The 21,690-nt window shown below is 31.5% G+C and overlaps 3 protein-coding genes across 6 annotated transcripts; all 3 read left to right on the top strand.

The window, feature by feature from the left end:
• The first annotated feature begins 10 nt into the window (after nt 1-10).
• LOC105680731 (putative sodium-dependent multivitamin transporter) lies at nt 11-4,071 on the top strand. 2 transcript variants are annotated; one of them, XM_012385305.3, is made up of 9 exons: nt 11-141; nt 619-747; nt 822-1,043; nt 1,127-1,467; nt 1,537-1,656; nt 1,714-1,931; nt 2,031-2,248; nt 2,340-2,572; nt 2,643-2,964. In XM_012385305.3, exons 2-9 carry the CDS (start codon nt 628-630, stop codon nt 2,962-2,964), a joined length of 1,794 nt encoding a protein of 597 aa, XP_012240728.1. In that variant the 5' UTR covers nt 11-141; nt 619-627. The 2 variants fall into 2 exon arrangements, with proteins under 2 accessions (XP_012240728.1, XP_012240727.1); XM_012385304.2 differs by lacking the exon at nt 11-141 and having other exon boundaries at nt 628-747; nt 2,643-4,071.
• A 2,998-nt stretch (nt 4,072-7,069) lies between these two features.
• On the top strand, nt 7,070-16,915 carry LOC100748847 (sodium-coupled monocarboxylate transporter 1). 3 transcript variants are annotated; one of them, XM_033320586.1, is made up of 9 exons: nt 7,070-7,183; nt 12,487-12,829; nt 13,056-13,281; nt 13,358-13,425; nt 13,624-13,919; nt 14,006-14,224; nt 14,368-14,551; nt 14,728-15,012; nt 15,162-15,410. In XM_033320586.1, the coding sequence occupies exons 2-9, from the start codon at nt 12,497-12,499 to the stop codon at nt 15,408-15,410; spliced, it is 1,860 nt and encodes a 619-aa protein (XP_033176477.1). In that variant the 5' UTR covers nt 7,070-7,183; nt 12,487-12,496. The 3 variants fall into 3 exon arrangements, with proteins under 3 accessions (XP_033176477.1, XP_012240723.1, XP_033176476.1); XM_012385300.3 differs by lacking the exon at nt 7,070-7,183 and adding an exon at nt 9,060-9,445 and having other exon boundaries at nt 15,162-16,915; XM_033320585.1 differs by lacking the exon at nt 7,070-7,183 and adding an exon at nt 10,731-11,366.
• Nucleotides 16,916-17,651: 736 nt separating this feature from the next.
• Nucleotides 17,652-21,627, top strand: LOC100748965 (45 kDa calcium-binding protein). The gene is made up of 5 exons (XM_003489266.4): nt 17,652-18,182; nt 18,409-18,868; nt 19,372-19,635; nt 19,996-20,177; nt 20,325-21,627. Exons 1-5 carry the CDS (start codon nt 18,129-18,131, stop codon nt 20,499-20,501), a joined length of 1,137 nt encoding a protein of 378 aa, XP_003489314.1. The 5' UTR covers nt 17,652-18,128; the 3' UTR covers nt 20,502-21,627.
• The last annotated feature ends 63 nt before the right edge of the window (nt 21,628-21,690 follow it).

Here is a 21,690-nt window from a genome sequence, read left to right as displayed (position 1 = left end):
GCGACTTAAATGATCAAAGAAATAGGATTACATGAAGTTTATGCGGTTGATAAGAACTATCGCTAATTTCACAACTCAATAAATATGGGTCACTATATTCATTGTTGTGCACTATTAGAGTCCTAGATGATACTATAATTGGTCTGTACTATATAATTTGTTTATTTTATAACTGATAAGTAAACAGTATTTAAATATGAACTTCTTTGATCTCTATATGTTTATATGCCTATATAGTCTGCTTCTTGCATTATCTTACAGGTTCTTAGATTTTATAATATTCTTTTTCTTCAGTAAGAATTTTTTTATTTTAAAAAGAATTTGAACTAAATGTGATACATGTCCAAGCATTTATGATGCAAAACTATGTTTTGCTTTCAGTAGATAATATTAGGAAATAATACTTAACACACATTATAAAGATATGGTGCTTAAGGTAGATTAGGAGATTATACTTATATCTTTCTTAATTTGATCTTTTAGTTTGAAATTATAGAATGTATTTCAACTTTATTTTCTTCTTTGACTATTACATAGAATTATTTTCTGTTTAATATATATTACCTAATGCATCTGTGTGTATAAAATTAATAGAGTATTCCTTGCTTATATCAATAGAACAATAGTATGGAAAAAGTAGGTACATTACAATGGGAAGATTACCTGGTCATAGCAGCCACACTATGCATAAGTCTGGGCATAGGTATCTATTATCGGTTCAGTGGTGGACGACAAAAAACTATGGAGGTATATACATCATTCTTTTAAAATTGTGGCTTCTAAAACAATGTTAAATTAAAACAAAATTATTTTCTTAACAGGAATACTTCATTGCCAGCAGGTCAATGAGCATCACACCTGTGGCTGTTGCACTAGTGGTTTCCTTCATGTCTGCAATTACTTTATTAGGAGTTTCTGCAGAAAATTACACATATGGAACACAGTTTGTAGTAATTAATTTATCATACCTCATAGGAACTCCTCTTGTTTGTTATGGATTTTTACCAGTATTTTTTAAACTCCAAGCAACAAGCGCTTATGAGGTTTATATGATAAATTTCGTTTAAACAAAATAAAAGTGATAAAAAATTATGTATATTTAAATTACATATTTATCTCTTTCTAGTACTTAGAAAAACGTTTTGGAATCAGAGCTAGAATGATGGCTAGTTTTGTGTACTGGCTGCAATTGCTTTTGTATTCTGGTGTTGTACTTTATGCTCCCGCTCTAGCATTAGAGGCAACAACAGGAATTTCTAAAACTGGCAGTATTATTATCCTTGGCTTAGTATGTGCCTTCTATTCAAGCATAGGGGGTATCAAAGCTGTCTTAATCACAGATGTGTTTCAAGGATTGCTGATGTTTGTTTCTGTCTTCATTATTATCATCACAGCTGCTAACGAGGCTGGAGGTATAGGCAGAATCTGGCAAATAGCGGAGGAAGGACATAGGATTGAATTTGACAGGTACAATGTGTGGCATAATGAAAAATGATATCTTAATTTTGATAAACTAATTATGAAATATCTTCTAAGTATTTCGATAGACCCCACAGTTCGACATACTTGGTGGTCGCTCACTATTGGTGGTTTATGTACGTTTCTATCACTGTATGGCGTAAATCAAGTTCAAGTACAGCGTTTGTTAACAGTGAGGTAAGTATCACAATGAGTAAGATATGAAATGTTATTAATTTTACATAATATTTTTAGAGATATAAAAGCAGCACAGAAAGCACTTTGGCTGGCATGGCCAATTTTGTCAATACTTTCAATGACTACGTGTTTCTCAGGATTAGCAATATATAGTAAATATTATAAATGTGATCCTTTGCTTCAAAAAAGAATATCATCTACAGATATGTTGATGCCTTTGTATGTCATGGACACCATGTCTGACAAACCTGGTTTACCTGGTCTTTTCATAGCAGGTAAAATTTATTGATATTTTTATTTTACCTCTTAATGCTTAAAAATGTGTTAATGCAGGTGAAGTAAATTCTTCAAACTAATATATTCTCATATCTTAGGTATTTTTAGTGCTGGTCTCAGCACTATTTCAGCAGCATTAAATTCTTTGGCAGCAGTAACACTAGAAGATTATTTAAAACCAGCATATAAAAAATGTTGTGGTAAGGAATTCTCTACGAGTATGTCGACAACCATGGCTAAGTTACTTGCCCTCATTTATGGAATTATTTCCATTGCCTTGGCGTTTCTAGCACAATTATTGGGAGGTGTTTTACAGGTATCCATTTTTTACCAATTAAATCATAAGAATACTATAAAATATTGTCGGGATTTCATTTAAGAAAGTTTTATTTCTATTGATGTTATAGGCTGGCCTAACAATATTTGGGGTAGTGGGTGGTCCATTATTAGGCCTTTTCACTCTTGGAATGCTCACAGAAACAGCTTCTGAAACAGGGTCTGTAATAGGCGCTACTGTGTCTCTAGCATTTTTGTTTTGGGTTGCTTTTGGACAACCCAGGCCTATTCCAACAACACTACCAGTTACCAATAGTGGTTGTTCGAATGCAACCATTTTCATCCCTATGGAAAAAGTACCATTGTAAGCAATTCCTAACCTTAATTAATCTTTTAAAAAGGAAATTTTATAATGAAATAATGTTTTATTTTAGGAAATCAGATGATTACCTCTATATGTATCGGGTTTCTTATATGTGGTATGCTCCAATTGGATTTTTGATGACGTTCATAATTGGATTAGGCCTCAGTTACTGTTTGAACCGGATATATAAAGAACCGAAAGTTGGGCTGGATACCAACTTGTTCTTCCCTTTAATAGGAGAACGTATACGTCACAGGAATAGGGAGATTTCTAGTAGTAGTGAGAACGTGGTATCAAAGAATGCTACTGCGCATAAGAAGTACATTTTCAATGTAAATTCGGCTAATGATGTGGTGGAACCTTCTGATGATACCAATACCACCAAACTTTAATGCATACTTGGTTAATCGCTTGCTTTCTTCAAGTGGCATTTTCGATTCTAGGCATTCCATACTTTGTTTTGTAAGCCTAAGTATTGTACGGGACTTGAAACCACTTAAGTTGGTCCCTTAAAAGAAAAAAGATGACATGTCCAAAGAATGAATAGGAAAATTAAATTATTATCCATATTTATAATACTAAATTTAATTTTACCGTAGTTCGGCTGTGCCGCTTTGGAAGAAATAAAAAACGGGATTCATATATTTATTGATAAATTGTTGGAGGTAATTTTAGAATGAGTCAGCTGGGCTAGAAAATTGCCCATTTGGACATGTCAGTTCAAAACACCAATATTATATTATAAAAAGGTATTTGTCGGTGCTTTTAGCCCATAATAATTACTTATTTGTTTGTAATTATTGAGATAATAGTATTTCACTATCAAGCGAATGTCTTCCATCTTGTTCCTAAACTGCCATTTTGTAATTTGTCTATAAGATGTTTTACAGAAATGCACAAGTTACTTATTTTGTTTCACATATCAATGACAAAGACACGATGGCATGCGAATTTTTATGGTACCAAAAGAAATGTCTTTTATTCCAAAGAATTTGCGCAAATCTGCTCAATACAGATACTTAATGTATTCACTCTTAAGTATCACAAATATTGTACAAATTACTTTATGGAATTATATTTTTCGTAGATGCACCAGAAAAACAGGTCTAATCTTTTTTACAATTGGACGATAATTAATTAAATAATGATTCTCTTTATTTTAGAATTGAGAAACATGCACTACAAAATTGTATGTATGTAAGTAATAATACTCTCTTACCAAAAGAGGCTATATTTTAATTCTGAATATAAAAAGATATATTTTTATATACAATAGTTCAATACAGAGTATTCTATGGATAACTCATGATGTTTTCCAAAACAGATATCCGTAGAGTGTAAATTTTATATTTATAATAGGTTTGTTATTTAGTGTGATGATATATGCAACACTTTTTTTCGGCTAGTCTGTCAGTCAGTAGAATGTAGCAATATATTTATCCAAGCTTCGCTGTACTATGCAACAGGGATCAATAAAACAATGTATGTGTGAAAGGAAACGATGCTATGAGTAGCAGCAATTATTTTCAGTTTCTCCTCTTGTTTATCCAATGAAGAATCAAGTAATTACAATTAACAGTAAGACAATCGAGCAGCAGGAATGAGTATTTATTGTTAGAAATGATGGACTAGCTTAGAACTGAAATTTGTAGCTTTTAATTCCCTCTTTAATACATTATATCTCTTTCAATAAAGCAAATCAGAAGACTTCTTATGAATTATTCCAGGATAACATAACTTCATAACATAACATCACTTCTTTAACATACTTTGCATTAACTTATATTACAATTAACTTCCAGCAAATGAAATTTAATTATATTTGAAATTTGTCAGACTCTTTAATGGAAAATTTGTTTGAAATTAATTACAAGTTTAATTTTTTGTAGGAATTAGTGTTATGAAATTTCGAAAGAAAAATAAAAGGGGACAATGTGTATTTCAAAAGAAGTTCTCGCAGAAGAAAGAGAACGATCTAAGGTGCATCTGGAGAGAAGCAAGTCCCAGATCAAACTACTAGTGGCCAGTTGAAACCAGTTTCAATTTATCCGTGGCTCGCGCTTCGATTACTGGGCTCTTTTTAATTATTTTTCTAGCGAAACTGTGACCGCCATTTTCCACGTCCACTACTTCTTTAACAGCCAATTAATCCATCAGGAAATCTAACTGACATTCTTTTTAAACGAGGTGTCGAATGCTATACTTACCCATGTCCTCTGAAAGACTCAGTCTTCCTCGACTTAGTTAATTCTCTTTCGAATACGATTATCCAGCATGAAATTGCCGTTAAATGTAAATATATATATATAAAATTTACCATTTTAAGTCTTCTATTATACTGTATATCTTATTTCACAAGTAAGTATGAGATTCTTGGATATGCAAATTAGAATTACTAAAAAATTAATAAATGAATGTTTTATGTTCATTATAAATATTTAGATTTGTGTTATACTAATCAATTTTCTGGTCTTAACTTATAATAAATACAAAATAATACTGCATTCTCTTTTCTTGACAACTTATTACAATAAATAATTTACTTTATTGTACAAAAATCACTTTATCTGCTATATTGAATATTTCAATATAGGATTTTTGAATGTATAAGTTAGAATTATTGAAAAATACAGAGAAGTATCTTATTAAATATCTTATATTTGTCTTTTGATCATTCCTCCTGGTTTTAATGAATAAACAAATTATTGTGAGAAGAAGCTATTGTAACATTACAGTGATTTAAATAATGATTTATTTCATTCGATTAAATAAAATTTTTATGAATCTGATAGTATAATGTACAGATGTATTTATATTTACTTATTCTCATACTTACTTTTGTTTATCTTTCTAAGGTTCTCTTTCTCCCTGTTCCTCTCTCTTTCCCCTGAAACTCTATACACAGGATCATCCTCCTGTTTACCTTCGAAGTCAACGGTCTCTTTATCTTGATCGTGTGGCATTATGCGAGCAAAACTAAGGAACAGAAAGAAAAACAGAAAACGTGTAGAATTATCGATTATTTTGACAGCCGAAGTATTTTATTAAATTAGACTAAACCAAAAGTATAGATTATAGACGATATCAAATGAATAGTGTATTTAAAATACATGTGTGTGTGTGTGTGTGTATGAGCGTATTTATGCGTTTCTCTCGAGCTCGTAGAGTGTATGAAAAATTCAAATTTCTCAGCTTTCACAAATTTAAAGTACTGTTTTAATTGTTTGTGAATTGAAAATTTGTTTGACGAAAGAGTAAGTACTAATTTTATTTTGATTCTTTTAAAAGGAAACTACTAATTAACCTAAGGAATTAGAATATAGCTTCATTTATATAAAATTTCAATATCTTCTTTAGTAGAATACTAATTTTAGATTTAAAACCTTTTTAATCTTTATATTTATACAATCTAATAAATTAATTATTAAATGGGAAAAAGTTTCAATATCTTTAAATATCTTCTTCAGTACATCTCTTCAATATTTCTTCAAAAGAAGATTAATTTTACATTTTACTTTAACATTTATATTTTGTATAGTTTATACATTTATATATTTATTGCCATCAATTGTTAAATCATTTGGAAGTATTCTTTGAAGAAGAAATTTACTAGATATCTCTAAATGTGTAATTACTGGTTAGTAATGTTATTTATTTCGGTGTGTTCATTCATCAATTAGCGGTGTAACTTGTTTAACCCGACATGAATCATGCGTTCCTAGTAGAATTACTATAATCATTAGAGGAAGAGAATTTCATTGTATCACGTTGTGTCATATATAATCTGGAGCATTTCTTGCCTCTCCCCACCATCTTCTTTTGTGTTTTCATACGCATAGTGCAGGCGTAATCACCTCGCCATAGTGAATTAACTTATGTTTCAATTATCAAAATGTAAGCTAAAAAAATTTTAGAAGACAATCACATTTAGAAAACCGATAAAATGACAGATTCATTCAGAAAAACTCATGAGTTCTCCGTTGTTAGAATGAATAACAGATAATCTCCTATATTTAGTCATGAACACATTGTACATTTTTCCTAAAATTATCTTCAACTATCTTCACTGATGAAGACTGTCAAGTTCTTCATTCCTACTTTTATCAAATCTTTTTGCATAATCTTTTAACTTCAAATTTTTTAATTTTTCTTTCTTCTTCGTTATTAATTCCAATTGTTAATTACACTTAACTCTTCTAATTCTTCTGTCTCCTAAATTATGAAATATTCCTTCCTTTCTCATTGTTAATTTTTTCAGAGTCTGCTTGCTACTTATAACAAAAATGATATAAATGAAAGTGTCAGAGATGTAGAACTTAGAGGAATATTGTTGATTTACAACCCTCTAAATGGTAACCGGTTGAATCCCGTTCCAACTGACTGCAAACATGGTTTTCATGTATACTCTGGTTGGTGTCGATTTTTCATGTTCCAATCTTCAGCATACAGAGCGGGTAGTGGTAGTTTATCAGCTCTCTTTATCGAGGAAACCATTGCAATCGCGAGTTTGCTCCTGCAACTGTTCATGGTATCTCTTGACATTCTTCATAAAGTATGTTTTCGAGTACGAGTTACTTCATGGAAGCTGTGGAGGATAAGGACATGGAAATGGTAAGTTTATTAAAGAAAGTGAGCGAAGAATCGGAGAAAATAGTAGCTTGTTACACAAAATTATAATTTAGAGCATTTTTCCCTTCTTTAAATATGACATTTTCCATTTTAGTCTCTTTTGGTGTTTTACAAAAGTGGAATAATTACTTAGAAGTGTCTGCAATTGTACTTTTCAGCTGTTTTAGTATTCTGGTAATAGAATTCGTCATAATTTCTGCTTCTTCATTTCTTTTTAAATTTCCCTATTAAAATATTAAAATTATATAATGAGGTATTAAAATATTAAAATATTCCTAAACTTGAATTCTTTTCTTTTTCAGCATTTTGCATTAGTATTTCCTATAATATCTTCTTGAATTTTTGCTTTGTAACTATATTAGAATTTGTTTTTCTTCTTAATACTTTACATTAGTATCTTTCATAATTTCTACTTTCCTCATTTCTTCTTGAATTTGTCCTGCAATTATAGCAGAATATTCTTCAGTTAGACTTTCCTTTTCTTCAATATCTTTGCATTGTAATGTTGAACAAAGGAAAAGAAGAAGAAAAAGAAAACGAAAAATAAAGAAGATTTAGAATATTCTTCTGCTCGACTCTTCTTCATTTTTGGAAGCATTGGATTAAATTTCTATGTAATACATGATTTCTTCGTTTCTCCTACCATTACATTTCTTTCTTTTGCGTTTTGTGATTGTATAGTAAGAGCTTTGTATACTTGATGGACATATTGTAGTATTTGCTGTAATTATAAATAGATCGCTAACACCATTTGCGGCAAATATCTTATTATCAAATTGCGTCAAACCATGACGACTATCGATTGCCATTAACATAATTTTTCCCGTGTCTACGATGCATAACAGCTGTTTAGCATTTGAATTGGCAAATTCATCAATAAACAGAGAAACCGTGTGTAATTTTATCATGTTTATCTCCAATCTGGAGCAACAGTTCTACGAAATTATAAGGAAAAAGAAAGAAAGATTCGATAGCAATTGGATCGTCGATAACAAAAATTAAAAGAAGATTTTATCAGCGTTAAGCGTCCGTTTATTCTAAGTCAAGTCTATTATTCTATGTCAAACTTTACTAATTAAAAGTAATTTCTAAGTTATGACGTTGACTGTCTTCGCTTAATTATGAATAATAAGTCTGTCATTGAGAATTTAGGAAGATCACGGTGTCTTCCACATAAACATGGATCAATTAAATTAATCTTCAAAATTATATAAGACATTCTGCTTTAAAGAAGATATAATAACATTAAATACAAGTTTTCATTTCTTCTTTCGATGTTTTCCTTTCTACTAAAATTTGTCCTTAAATTCTCTACTTTCTCTTCTTTTCTAAATTTTTTTCTTTTAAAAGTCTCTTCTTTCTTTCTTCTTTGTTTCTTGTGCCACGTTTTGCTTGGTATAATGATATAACGATATAAAATTCTTACTAGGATAATTTGATTAAAGCACGAGAATCAATGGGATGTCAATAGAGTGTCACGGAGAAGAGATTTCAAAAAAAAGTTAAAAAGTTTGAAAAATTGGAAACGCCACCTAACCAACAATTTTTCTAATTTCTCTAAGAACAAAAATCTACCTATTTAATATTCCATTCTCAAAGTATCAAATTAATATTTCCAAAATTTACAAGACATAATCTACATTCTATATCTTACCATTCTCACTTAATTAACAATTTTATATTACACCCTCGCCCCACTTCTCCTCATAGCTTAGAGTATCATGTCTTTACCCTAAACACACGTAGGCCACTTAATAACAGCGTAATTATCGTGGTCATAAGCATCGTTTTCATAAGTCCGCAGAATGGAAGAAACTCGCAGCCCTGGAAGGGGCTGGTTCATATAAATGGACACATGTGACAATTAAAACGACAGTCTGAAATCGTTCTCCGCTTAATCCGCCGGCTCCGTTCCAAACAAGACGCGTGAAACTGAGAGTCCCAATTAATTAGTCAGCTAAAGTTTCTCGTCACGACTTCTTCAATTCCATCTGGGATAATTCTGAAGAGCTAGTTTGATCCGTTGCTCGCTAAAAAATCCGAGCATATATGCGTTACGTCAGGAAGGCTAGCAGCAAGATTATACAGCTGCAATTTCGTACCTTTCTACCAACTACACGACATCACTAGCGCCTTAGACCATCATTTTCATATTTTTCTTTGTATATCTTCTTCTCTTCTTTTTCTTATTCTTCCATCTTGGGAAGGTGGACTACGTTTGGGTTATCTAGAAGTTGTTAACAGGTAAGATATTGTTTTGCAAATCTTTCTTGATATTTTGAGTGGTTTTTTTAAAGGTGTCTATAAGTTTTAATAGAATAAAAAATTAAAATTTTTAATTATGAAGATATTTTTGTTGTTTGTGTACTGAGTAGTTTCTTTAAAGTATCTGTTGGTTTTTGTATAGGTAAGGGTGAGCTTTTAAAGTAAAATGGTAAGATTTTTAATTTTGAAAATTTTTTTTAATTTCTTCAATGGTTTTGGTAAAATTTCAATTTTATAAGTGGATTTTTAGAAGTATTTGATGCCCCTACTAAAGTGAAGAAGTAAAATTTAATTTTGAAAATATTCTTTATAAATCCTAAATGATTGTTTAATGTTTGTTGTCTTCAGTAAGATTGGAGGGATAGTTTTTCTTGAAGAAGTTAAACGTTTCGGGTAAAATGCTTTGAAAGTTATTGAGCATAAGATTTTAAGGTATCAATAGTTTGAAAATGTTGTTACTCTTGAAAATTTCTTGGCAAGATATTTCAAAATGTATAGAAACAAAAATTTACAGAATTTGGAGAATTTGTATAAATTTTCAGAAATTAAGATACCTAAAAAATTATAAAATTTATAAAAAAATTCACAAAGATCAGAAAATCTATAAAAAATCATAGGAAGAGAAAACAAGCATCACAAAATTCATAAAAGTAATAAAACGATTAATTTATGGAAAAGTTGCACATTCTACAGTAATAAGTTGTTAAAATTGAGTTGAAATACAAGGCAGATGTTATGAAAAAAATAAATAACGTGGTATTACCTCTTTCATTCATTTAGCTATTCTATAAGAGGTGATAATATTTACGGATATCTGGTTCCCTTTGCAATTATCAAAGGAAGGTCCTGTATTTCCGCTTGTGAGCTTTTAAACGGATTACAATACAAATCATAAAAATTTACTAGTGATAGCGTCATGTTCTACAATTTTTGAAATCCAGATTCCACACTTAAACCTCCTCTTTCACAAAAGTACTCCAAAAATGAAATCTATATACAAAAAAGTTCTCTGTCATTTTTCATTCTTCACTTTATATAATATCTAATATTTCAAAAATAAGTTTGATTTTTATGGGTCTTTTATTGAAGAAAATATTTAGGTTTGGGATTCAGATTCTAAAATTTACATAAAATAATTTCAGATATTAGCATAAAATGAAAAATGGGTAATGAAGGATAAAATAGAAATTTGTAGAGGAATAAACTTATAGAAATTCGCCAAAAACCAGGGTATCTATAGAAAATAAGAATTAGAAATATAAAATAAAATATAGAAATAGGAAATTTGTGGGAATTTATAGCAGAACAAACGTACAAAAATTAAAAAATTTATGGACACATTCATCCAATTAAAAAATGAAGAGATATTTATAAATTACATAAGAAAAAATATAGCAACTGAATACTTCATAAACTAAAGAAGAAAGCATAAAAGTATCCAAAATTCAATAAAAAGAAAGAAAGAAGAGATATGCAAAATTGATTTGAAAGTGTTCTTATATTGACTTGAAATGCAATGGAAGATTTTCATGTGCATAAAATTGTTTACATATGAATATGATAGAAGATGTGACTATGATTCCTTGTTTAATTATATGTTCCTCCTGAGTTTGAACAAATTGGACCCATTTGTTTTTGACTTAACTGGTTTTGGCTAGGGTCACCCAGATTCCTTAATGATGATCGAACGCCGGTGTTAATAGTCACAACTACGGTGCAAATCCTTCTAAACAATTACACTATTGGTGAGACATGATATACGTTCAATAATCGTTCCATTCCAACCAAAGCACACATACAACACACACTTTGCTTATGTAAGAAAGAATCAAGTTGACTAAACGATTACTAAGCCCATTTGGTCTGTGCATTCATACTGGATCGATCGACACGAGCAATTGTTAGTTAAGTATTTAGGTTTCAATGCAGCCGATAAACACAGATCTGTAACAAACGAAACAAGAAAATGTAATTTGTTTTGAGATACATGCTTTTATATATGGAGGAAGTGATGGAATTTTGAGGAATTCCTTTGAGAATTATTTTCTTCTTTGAAAGATTAATTTTTGTAAGTGTTGGAAATTTCTTCGAAAATTATTTTGTTCTTTGGCAGATTGATCTGTAAAATAATATTTTATGGCGATATTTTTTAATAATATACTGATACCGAGATTTTGAGATATTTCAGAATTTTGGGAAGACAAAGATTCAAGGGGAAGAAATTTTGGGGAATTTCATAGAAAATCATTCTGTTCTTTGGAAGATTAGATTGAAGAAGATATAATTATATAATATAACTATCTCAAAATAATATTTTGTGAGAATTTTCTACCAATGTTTTGATACCAATCTTCAATAATAAATTTTAAAAATGAAAATCGAAATTGAAAATTAAAAAGAAATTGATTATGGACTGATTGAAAGGAAAAATCAGTTGTTATGTTTTTTACATATTTAATAATTTACGTGATACCGCAGATATGTAAAATGATATGGAAACCGATCATATAATGGAAATCAATCTGGGTAGCGCAGAAGTATCGGCTAGCTACGTTTTCCACGTGATTGTAGATCTATAGAAAACACACGATCGAGTGTTAATAAATCAAGCTCAAGGACGGAAAATGCCGAGTACAATTGACATTTGCTTCAATTAGTCTTACTTATATTTCCTGTGTCTTCATTTGAATAAATTCATAAATTTGAATTTAAAAAATTTTTTACAACTCGTTTAATAAAAATTTACTTAACAGAGTAAAATTTTCTACTTATCAGAGATTCAAAATTTGTGGAAATTTATAGAGAAAGAAATATACAGTAATTAGAAAATCTATGAGCACGTTTCTTCACTTAAAAAATGTAGAAAATAGTATAAAAGTTTAATACTCTCAAAAGTTAAAAATATTCAAAATGAAAAGAAGAAACTATATCAAAATAACATCCTAACTTCCGATTTATTTCAAAAGAAGAAAAACAGCTACAACTCACATTTATGAGAAAATTCTCTTTTTATATTCAAGCTCCTGAAAAATGAGGTCGCGTGTTTTGGTACTATTCTTCTGTCTGGCGATTTCTTCAGCAGAACAGCGGCCATCCGCAGAGACAAAAGAAGAATGCATAGAAAACCATCCTGTCCTTCTCTACTATTTTTCATGGGCCGATTATATGGTGTTGGCTGCTATGTTGGTAATCTCATGCCTAATAGGTACTTTCTATGGTTTCTTCGCTAAGAAGCAGGAAACTAGCCAGGACTTCCTGCTTGGTGGCTCAAGCATGGGAACGTTGCCTATGGCGATGTCACTGGCTGCTAGTTTTATTACGGCTATTGAACTTCTGGGAAATCCTGCCGAAATGTATGAACAGGTATATTTTTTTAAAAGGATATGATTCTATACAGTAGATTTAGATTTATTTTGGAAAATAAATTTTTTAATTAATTTTATGAATATAATTTAGAGATCCATGGATTTCTAATTATACAGATCTTCTTACTTTTTGGTGATTAAACATTTATATCCAATATACTGACTCATCAAATTCTAACTGCACTGCAGTTATTATGATAAAACGTTTGTTTGAAAAATTACAGGGTACTCAATTCTGGATGACATGTCTGTCTTTTATTTTGGTTGTACCCATTACCTCCTGCCTATACCTGCCGGTTTACATGAAACTAAGATTAACCTCGAGCTATGAGTATCTTAATCTTCGTTTCAACCGGCATTGCAGACTACTTGCCGGAGGTCTTTACATGCTGCAGATGATCTTCTATACATCTGTAGCTGTATATGCGCCAGCGTTAGCTTTAAGTCACGGTGAGCTTCAATGAAACGTGATACGACTCGACTAATCCGCGTCCTCTCGTAATTAATGTGCCTTCTCTTCTTACAGTCACGGGCCTCAATACTTACATAGCCGTCACTCTAGTCTACGTAGTCTGTATCTTCTACGCCTCACAGGTATCTGTCCTTCACTTTGATTAATTCGAAGATATATTTTTCAAGTTCCTTTGTTTTCTTTTTTTAGTTTCTTCTTTCTTTTCTTCCCATTTCTCTTCTTTCAAATCTTCTACCCTTTTTTCTAAGCGTTTTTTTTTCATTTTCTTCTTTCATTTTTATTTTTATTTTATTTTATTATTCTTATTATATCCATTCTAGGGTGGAATGAAGGCCGTCATAATGACGGACACCTTCCAAGCAGCGGTGCTCCTCGGCTCCCTCTTCCTAATCGTTGGATGTGGTCTTTCTTGGGAAGGAGGACCTTCCTTAGTATGGCAAGTCAACGAACAATCTGGAAGAATGGAATTCTTTAACATGGACCCCAGTCCAACTGTCCGACATAGCTTCTGGAGCGTGGTAATTGGTGGGACCATTTACTGGACCAGCATGTTCTGTAGCAATCAAGCTTCCGTCCAAAAGTACCTTAGCGTCGAAAACATTGGTCAAGTTAGAACGTAAATATATTCAAAAATTTATTAAATAAATAAGAAATTTACATATCTTCAGTATCATATTGTTTTAATTTACCATTCTATTCCAGAGCCTTATGGGTATCAGCTTTTGGTATGATTATAATATATACCATAAACTTCTTGACTGGTATGGTGCTCTATAGCACTTACAAAGACTGTGATCCTCTACTAGCTGGCTATATAAGTGGCCAGGATCAATTGTTGCCACTATACGTCATGAATTTCATGGGTAGTCTCAAGGGAGTGCCTGGTTTTTTTGTTGCTGGGATCTTCGCTGCCTCATTGGGGTATGTTGAATAACTTTTTCTGTATGCTGCATATCCTTTTCCTAATTAATAAGATAGCTGGGTTAATATTTAAAGAACAAATATTTATACAAAATTTGTAACGATTTCAAACTGAAGAAAATATATCTTGGAAAATGTTTTAGAACTGTGGCAAGTGCTCTGAATTCCCTGGCGGCCATAACCTGTGAAGACATTCTCCAAGGGGTACTCAAGATGGAAATGCCAGCCAGGAAGGGTGCAATTTATGCTAGGTGGATTAGTATCTTTTTTGGAGCGCTTAGTTTCACTTTGGTTTTTGTCGTAGAACGACTTGGCAGCGTTCTTCAGGTATCAATTTCTTCATATACCATTCTCTTTCTTCAAAATCTCTATAAAGTAATTGCTCTATCAAATTTAATCCATAACAATAATTTTCCCATGAGTTTGTGCTAAATTTCTAACATAATATATTTAGTGCGAACTTACTTTTTTGACATGATGGTGGATAAAAATTAATTTTGCAGGTCGCACTTTCGTTCAATGGCATGGTCGGGGGTATTACCCTGGGATTATTTTCTTTGGGAATGTTTATTCCATGGGCAAATGCCAAAGGAGCAATTGTTGGTGCCATCACCAGTATGGTAATTGTCCTTTGGATTGGCCTGGGGGCTCAAATTGCTTTACTAAATGGTCAAATTCACCTAGACAACAAGCCAGTGTCAGTCGATGCTTGCCCATGCATTAACACTACAGACATAAACCTAAAACAATCAAATGACAACAATGATGAAGTTTACTCCATATATAAGGTACTTATTTTATTATTTTCCTATAGTTCTATTTATTTGTTTCTCTTAGTAGCTTCTGACCTTTATATTTCCACTAGAAGAACAAAGACCTTAATGATAATTAATTATTTAGTCTTTAAAACTTTAATTTTCGTTCCGTTTATTTTTAGATCAGTTATCTATGGTACAGTGGAATAGGTTGCATCCTGACAATGTTGGTAGGCGTGATTGTGAGCTGTTTTACAGGTTTTCAGAACTCAGCAGACCTCGACCAGAACCTCCTGAGTCCACCCATTGCTTCTTTGTTGTGTATGAAAACAAAACCATGTGCCAATAATGTCCATGGTATCACAAACTTTGGTCTGGAGTTGGACGATGAAAAATCTCAGGTGGAAAATACTAAAAGTCCAAAGATATGAAGAATAATACCTATTAGTACATTTAGGGAAGATTTTAGGAACTGAAACTTCCTCTTGAGATTATAGAATTATGAGAGCAATCAGATTATTTTAGAGAATTATGGGAATATTCCAAAGAATTTGTCCAAAAGGCAGCAGTTCCTAATTGCAACAGTATATTCTCTATTTTTATTTCTTTAAGGTTGTTTTCTATAGTCAGTTAGGGAAGATCTGCGCTGACTGCACTAGAAAAGTCTACGTGTTAGTTTTTAACAAAAGAAACTTGCTAAATAGCAAAATGATAAGTGCAGAAATGATTAGAACACTTTTGAGAATTAATTTTGTTGTCTCTTGCTAGGGTTTCATAATTCATTATAAGTTTGCAAAGTACAATCATAGATTGCTTCATTCTGATTATGGTGCTTACATAAGGCTCGAAGAGAAGAAGAACAACTAAAATATTGACTATTAAGAAGTACTTCTACCTTGACAACTGAAGAATAGATGAGAAGATTCTGAATTACAAACTTAAAGTTTTGAAACCTAAACAGGACAGAGTGAAGCATTACAAACAGACAAGCCAAAGTAACAAAACTCTTTCGAAGAGATTCAATTAATTCAATACTTTTTAGAGTATGAAGTATCTTACTTTTTATACTTTTAGTGTATCATAAAGAAGATAGTATTTAAAAAATATTGATGAAGAAAAAAAATCTTAGTAGCTTAGAGAAGGACCATGGATACTTACATACTTAAGGATACTCAGAGAAGACTCCTTGCCAGGAGACGACTCGGGATTGTGTAGAATAGCGTATTTATGGCAGTAATTATTGATATAGTACTTACTTTAAATTGTGAATTTCAACCATTCCTGAGCAAGAAACCTCCTCGCGGGCGGTTGCAATAATTAAAAATTAATCACTAGGAAATTCTATCTGTAAGTTTTTATCATGTTTAAAGAAATACATTATTCTATTATTTTTATTTTTATATTCATACTTTTAATGTAAGTGGAGGCAACTGTTATTTTACATTTGAAGAATCTTCTTCGTTTTAATATGAAAAGATTATTTACTTTTTAAAAGTAAAATTTTCCAGTTGATGTTTTATCAGTATGTTAAAGGTTTAACGAGTGTAATTTTTTCTTTTCTTTCGTAAAGAAAAGAATTTTTATACTTTTCTTCATCTCTTCAAGCACCAATCCCGCCCTGAGAAGCTTCTACCGCGTGAAATGTCAACGATTCGTTTAGGAATCTTCTTTTTGACGCCTTGTCAACTCTGGAATGGTTTTTCTCCTCTTCTTTTCTATTCTTCGCTTTTTTCTTCTCTTCTTTTTTTATATTGTGGAGATGAAAAATCATTCTTTCACTTGACTGCGGATCTGTACTTCGTTTCTTCCGAGTATTTAAGTAGCTGAGAATATACGTGAATATATTTTAAGTAAGTTTCTTCATTATTAGATAAAGTATTTGAATATGAATATTTGTGTATATAAGAAGAGAAATGTATTGGGTAGCTTTGTTACACTTGTCAGTCTTCATTTCTTAATTTCTATTCCTTTCCTGTGTAATATTCCTCTATTATTATACATAATCATATATTAATTTAAATATGCGAGTTTTTGGGTGTGAATCTTTATGTATTAATTTAATAGAACTTTTTCTTAGCTCTCCTTTCATTGTCTCAAAAAGAAATCTAATTTTAAATAAGAAAAGATGTAATAAAAAGTGAGTGACAAAAATAAATACTTTCAAGAAATCTAGATATTATAATTATAAATTAGATATTAAATAGAAGCATTTCCCTAAGAATAATAAAATTTCAAAAATAAGAGGGAAAGGGCTGGAAAGAAGATATTTTTCTTCTTTTCTTTAATAAAATCTTCTTAATTCTCTCATTTACTCTGATTGATAATAAATGTCTACAGATTTATATGCTTATGAACAAAATTTAAAAAATGGAATCCAGATACAAAATTATTTTATTATATTTCAATATTTCATATATGTTTGGGTATCATATGTATTCTCTTCACTTTTACACAAACAACTAAGAGGTCATTGCTCTAAGGAGAGCCAAAAGCTGGTCCAGAAAATTAATCAGAGGAACAAGAAGCTGTGGTCCAACTTTTACCACTACAATTCAATCAGGAGACAGAGAATATGCGTCTGTGATAAGAGGAACAGTGACGGAGACGGCGATGAAAGTGGAACAAGGAACGCCATTGGGAGAGGAGAGAGAGAGAGAGAACGAGAGAGAGCTATAGAGAAAGGACACGACAGTGAAAGTGGATCAATACGCAGTTAACGTTTCGCCAGGCAGCGTGCAGCCAGAGTTCTGCTTGATATTCGTGTTTTTGTCAAAGAACAGAGAGTTATTAGTGCAGCAAATAGACTTTGTGCAGTGTCATCATCATAAATTGTCTTGTTACACTAAATTACTTCATTATTAATATTGTGTCGTTAATTTATACTCCATTTCTTACTCAATGTTTCTTACCAAGTGCATACAAGCTCTGAATACATTTGTAGGATTGTTGTTATTAGCTTGAATTGTTTTGACGCGTGTTGAGTCATGAGTATCTATGGTGCAGTGTCATCAGTGATAATGTTTAACGTAAGGACCTATGAGTGACTGTTAGCAATGATTTCTGAGAGGCTGGATAGGTAGTCACAGTGATGATAATTGAAGATTAAATGTAGAAATGGAAAGCTTCAAGTTCTGGGGCTGCATAATGATATGTGGTGGTCTTGCATTGTAAAGGGAGAACCAGCCATGTATCTTTCCTATTTTGTAAGTAGATTATGTAGTTTTCTCATTCTTTTTTCTATGTTCCAAAAGACTTTCTTAATAAAGGCAGTAATTAGACTATTTCAATGCTGTTTCCTGCTGTGAAATAAGAAAATCATAGAATATTTAATAAAAATTTCAAATATAAGCAGATAAATAATAAAATTTTTCTGAGAAGAACTCCTCAAATGAAATTTTTATTTCACTTATCTCAATGCTTCCTTAATAGGTACACAAAGTCACCTTCAAGTCAGATTTACGGTGCTTCCGTTTCCTCCGTTGGACCATTCTAGTGCCTCTCGTTATTTATTTGTCCCTGCTCTTCTTCAAGTACAACAGAAACGTGCCCCTAAGGAGTCTGACGTCCACCACCGCTGTACAAGATAATAAAGGATTCATGATTGAGAATCTTTTCATAGAGCTGGAAGCAGTGACGGCCGACAAGAGGGATTTGGAACATTATAAAGAAATTGATAAGAATATCAAGGACGTGGAGGAGGCAGAGAATCAGGAGAATCCAAGAACTTTGCTGGAGAATATCTTTCAAAGAGCTGATACTGATCAGGATCAATTGTTGGACATCCAAGAATTGGCTAGATGGATTCATACGAAAATTACCGAGCATATCAGCCGAGCCATGAAAGAGAATGTTGGTTTATTTACCGCTATAGATAATAATCCGCGGAATGGTGAGTAATTTTAATTGTACAGATCAGTTTAAATGTAGATTTTAGAGATTTAGGATACAAATTTAAGAGAAGATATTCTTCTTTATAGAGAAGACACAAGTGTCACTTGAATGTAGAAGAATACAGAACAAATAAATATATAATAATTTCTAAAAAAAAAAAAAATATCTAAAAACTATTCTAATTCTACGAAAAATTTGAAAAACATTGAAAAACAATAATTTTTTCCTGAGAATACAAGAAGAAAGGAGACCATACACTAACTAAACTTTAAGCTCAACTGTGATATAAATACTAATCCTTTAATTGTACAAAATTGAATAGAAAGTAAATTATTTCAAGAAAAATTTCAAAATTTCAAAACTAAAATCAGTGTGATTCAAAATCAATGTAAAATATCCAATGTTTTCAGTTTATCTAGACGATAAGTGTTAAATTAATGGCCAGTAGAAAGTAGATATGAAAGAGAATGTAAAATTGTACGTTCCCTCTGAATATTCCAGGCGAGATCTCATGGGAAGAGTATCACGCGCACTTTCTCAGGTCCCACGGATTTCCCGAGAGCTATGTGAGCTCGCATGACAAGAAACACAGCGATATGTCGCGTACCTTAAAAGAGAGTATAATGAGAGACAGAGCTAGATGGGCGGAAGCGGCAAGAAATGATCCGGAGAGATTGGCACTCGACGAGTTTCTGGCTTTCACCCACCCTGAGAGCAGTCATAGGGCCTTACTGCAAATGGTGGAAGATCTATTTGAGAAGTTTGGTATGGACACTTCATATTTTATCTGGAAACGTAATTTTTTAACATTTATGAATGAATTTTAATTTCTGGCTGTTTTTACAATTATTATTTTAAACATTTCATTTTAAAGATTCTTCTAGTGTGCTACATCATTTTTGGTCTTTTCAAGGTCAAAAATAACTAACAATTTTTATACTAATTTTTTATAGTATCAATGCTTTTTTCTCTTCATAATATTAACATTAACAATTTCTTCAATTTTACTTCTAAGTAATCTAAATTATTTTCAATGTTTTTGTATTATTAATAATGTTAAGAATAATGATTCTGTACCGGTAGAATAATAATTTACATCATTCTTCTATCTTTTTTCCATTTTAGACCGCGATGGGGATGAACAGTTGACAGAAGATGAATTCTCGGATTTACCCTCAGAAGGGATGGGTCTGGACTTGAAGGAAGACAAACGAGAAGCGGTAGGCGGAAGTGACGACAGGCGGAAGGAGTTTAGACATCTTATTGACAAGAACAAAAATGGAAAAGCCGATAGAACAGAACTTCTGGTAATAAATCTGAATCTGCCATTTTCAGGGGCACATTTATTAAATTTATTAAGCATAGATTTATACATATTAAGGGAAACAAATTTTTGTTGAACTTTTTCATTTTTATTGTTTTTCATTAATTTTTTAATTAAAATTCTATTCCAGATGTATATAGACCCAAGAAATCCAAGGCACGCGATACAAGAAGCCCAACATTTAATAAATGTGTCAGATACGAATCTCGACGAGAAATTGAACCTATCCGAGATTCTGAGCAAAATGGACCTGTTCCTGGGTAGTAAAATGGTAGACACGGAAAGGAGTTTCCACGACGAGTTTTAATTGCTCAAGATTGAAAAAAGAGACTCAATATTTAAGTAAAGAGAAGAGGACAACTGCTTTAATTTTCTAAAGCAAAATGGAACCTACTCTCCAAAATTGGGCGCCATTTTTTATTGTTAGGAACCTAACCTTATTGTTGACAGTAACCTAACCTCCTAATCGATAGCGAAACATAATGATAGCGTTGTTTTTATATGAAATTTGATAAATTGTGCCCAATTTTGGTATTCTAAAAACCTTTTCTTCAATAAGAAGAGTCTTTTACTCTTGCCGGAGCAGACAATATCTGTTTCTAAATGATACTGATACTAAATGTCTCAGTAATTTTCAATCAGATTGAGCCTTATAATCATAACTTATAAATTAAGAGTTTGAATGTTTTGTTTGGATAAGTCAAACTATTACACTTATGGGTTAAAGAACTTATTTTTCCACAAGGATAAGCATCATACTGTTTTCTCTGTTCCTCTAACCCAGGATTAATGTCTTTCTCTTTCTCTCTCTCTCTCTCTCTCTCTAATAGATAATCCAGTATTACTATTATATATTGAACGTTTGTACGTTTATTAAAAAGCACAACGAAGATTTTCATGTGCTTTTAAACCGTGTCTGTGATAGTCTTTTAACGTAGAATATTATTTTCGAAATTGAGGTTAGGACGTCCATTAAGGTTATGTCTACTACTATAAGATTTTTTAAGATTATTTATTGCACTTTTCTGTTAATTCGTGATAGAACAAATTCTGAACGGGGAAAGAAAATGGACAGTAATAGTAACTTGAAAGGAACGATGTTGAAGATATGAATCAGATTTTGAAATCCGTCCTTTCAGTGGATCTCCACGGTTATTTGTTTAACAGAAGATTCTTCGTTAAACTTTTATAACTTGAAGAATTCTAATCGTGCAAAATTTTGTCTATTATTAAATAGATTTAATTTGCGTCTTTAAGAAGTATTTACATAAATGTGTTACATATGTAATTATAGAGGACATATATCTTACGTTGACCGAAATTTGTAGAAATAAAAATTATGAATGTTCCTCCTCGAAGAAACAATCTTGTACTTTATAAAACGTGTTTTTTTGTACATTTATGGTGGCAATAAAAATTATTTGCAAATATCAGAATATTATATATTTCTACTTAAAACAAACCGTGTGTTTCCTGATTTAATTTAAAATTCCATA

The sequence above is a fragment of the Bombus impatiens genome, unplaced genomic scaffold (genome assembly GCF_000188095.3).
Source record: "Bombus impatiens unplaced genomic scaffold, BIMP_2.2 scf_0320, whole genome shotgun sequence".
Classification (NCBI taxonomy): Eukaryota; Metazoa; Arthropoda; class Insecta; order Hymenoptera; family Apidae; genus Bombus; species Bombus impatiens.
This window is presented reverse-complemented; position numbering and strand designations above follow the sequence as displayed.

What these genes read in the sequence shown, in the direction of transcription:
- LOC105680731 (XM_012385304.2), top strand. Translation starts at nt 628, where the DNA reads ATGGAAAAAGTAGGTACATTACAATGGGAAGATTACCTGGTCATAGCA. An exon ending in CAGCGTTTGTTAACAGTGAG is followed by an intron (nt 1,657 to 1,713) that starts GTAAGTATCACA and finishes TAATATTTTTAG; the next exon opens with AGATATAAAAGCAGCACAGA. An exon ending in TATTGGGAGGTGTTTTACAG is followed by an intron (nt 2,249 to 2,339) that starts GTATCCATTTTT and finishes TTGATGTTATAG; the next exon opens with GCTGGCCTAACAATATTTGG.
- LOC100748847 (XM_012385300.3), top strand. Translation starts at nt 12,497, where the DNA reads ATGAGGTCGCGTGTTTTGGTACTATTCTTCTGTCTGGCGATTTCTTCA. An exon ending in CTGCCGAAATGTATGAACAG is followed by an intron (nt 12,830 to 13,055) that starts GTATATTTTTTT and finishes GAAAAATTACAG; the next exon opens with GGTACTCAATTCTGGATGAC. An exon ending in GACTTGGCAGCGTTCTTCAG is followed by an intron (nt 14,552 to 14,727) that starts GTATCAATTTCT and finishes TTAATTTTGCAG; the next exon opens with GTCGCACTTTCGTTCAATGG.
- LOC100748965 (XM_003489266.4), top strand. Translation starts at nt 18,129, where the DNA reads ATGTGGTGGTCTTGCATTGTAAAGGGAGAACCAGCCATGTATCTTTCC. An exon ending in CCATGTATCTTTCCTATTTT is followed by an intron (nt 18,183 to 18,408) that starts GTAAGTAGATTA and finishes CTTCCTTAATAG; the next exon opens with GTACACAAAGTCACCTTCAA. An exon ending in CCGATAGAACAGAACTTCTG is followed by an intron (nt 20,178 to 20,324) that starts GTAATAAATCTG and finishes ATTCTATTCCAG; the next exon opens with ATGTATATAGACCCAAGAAA.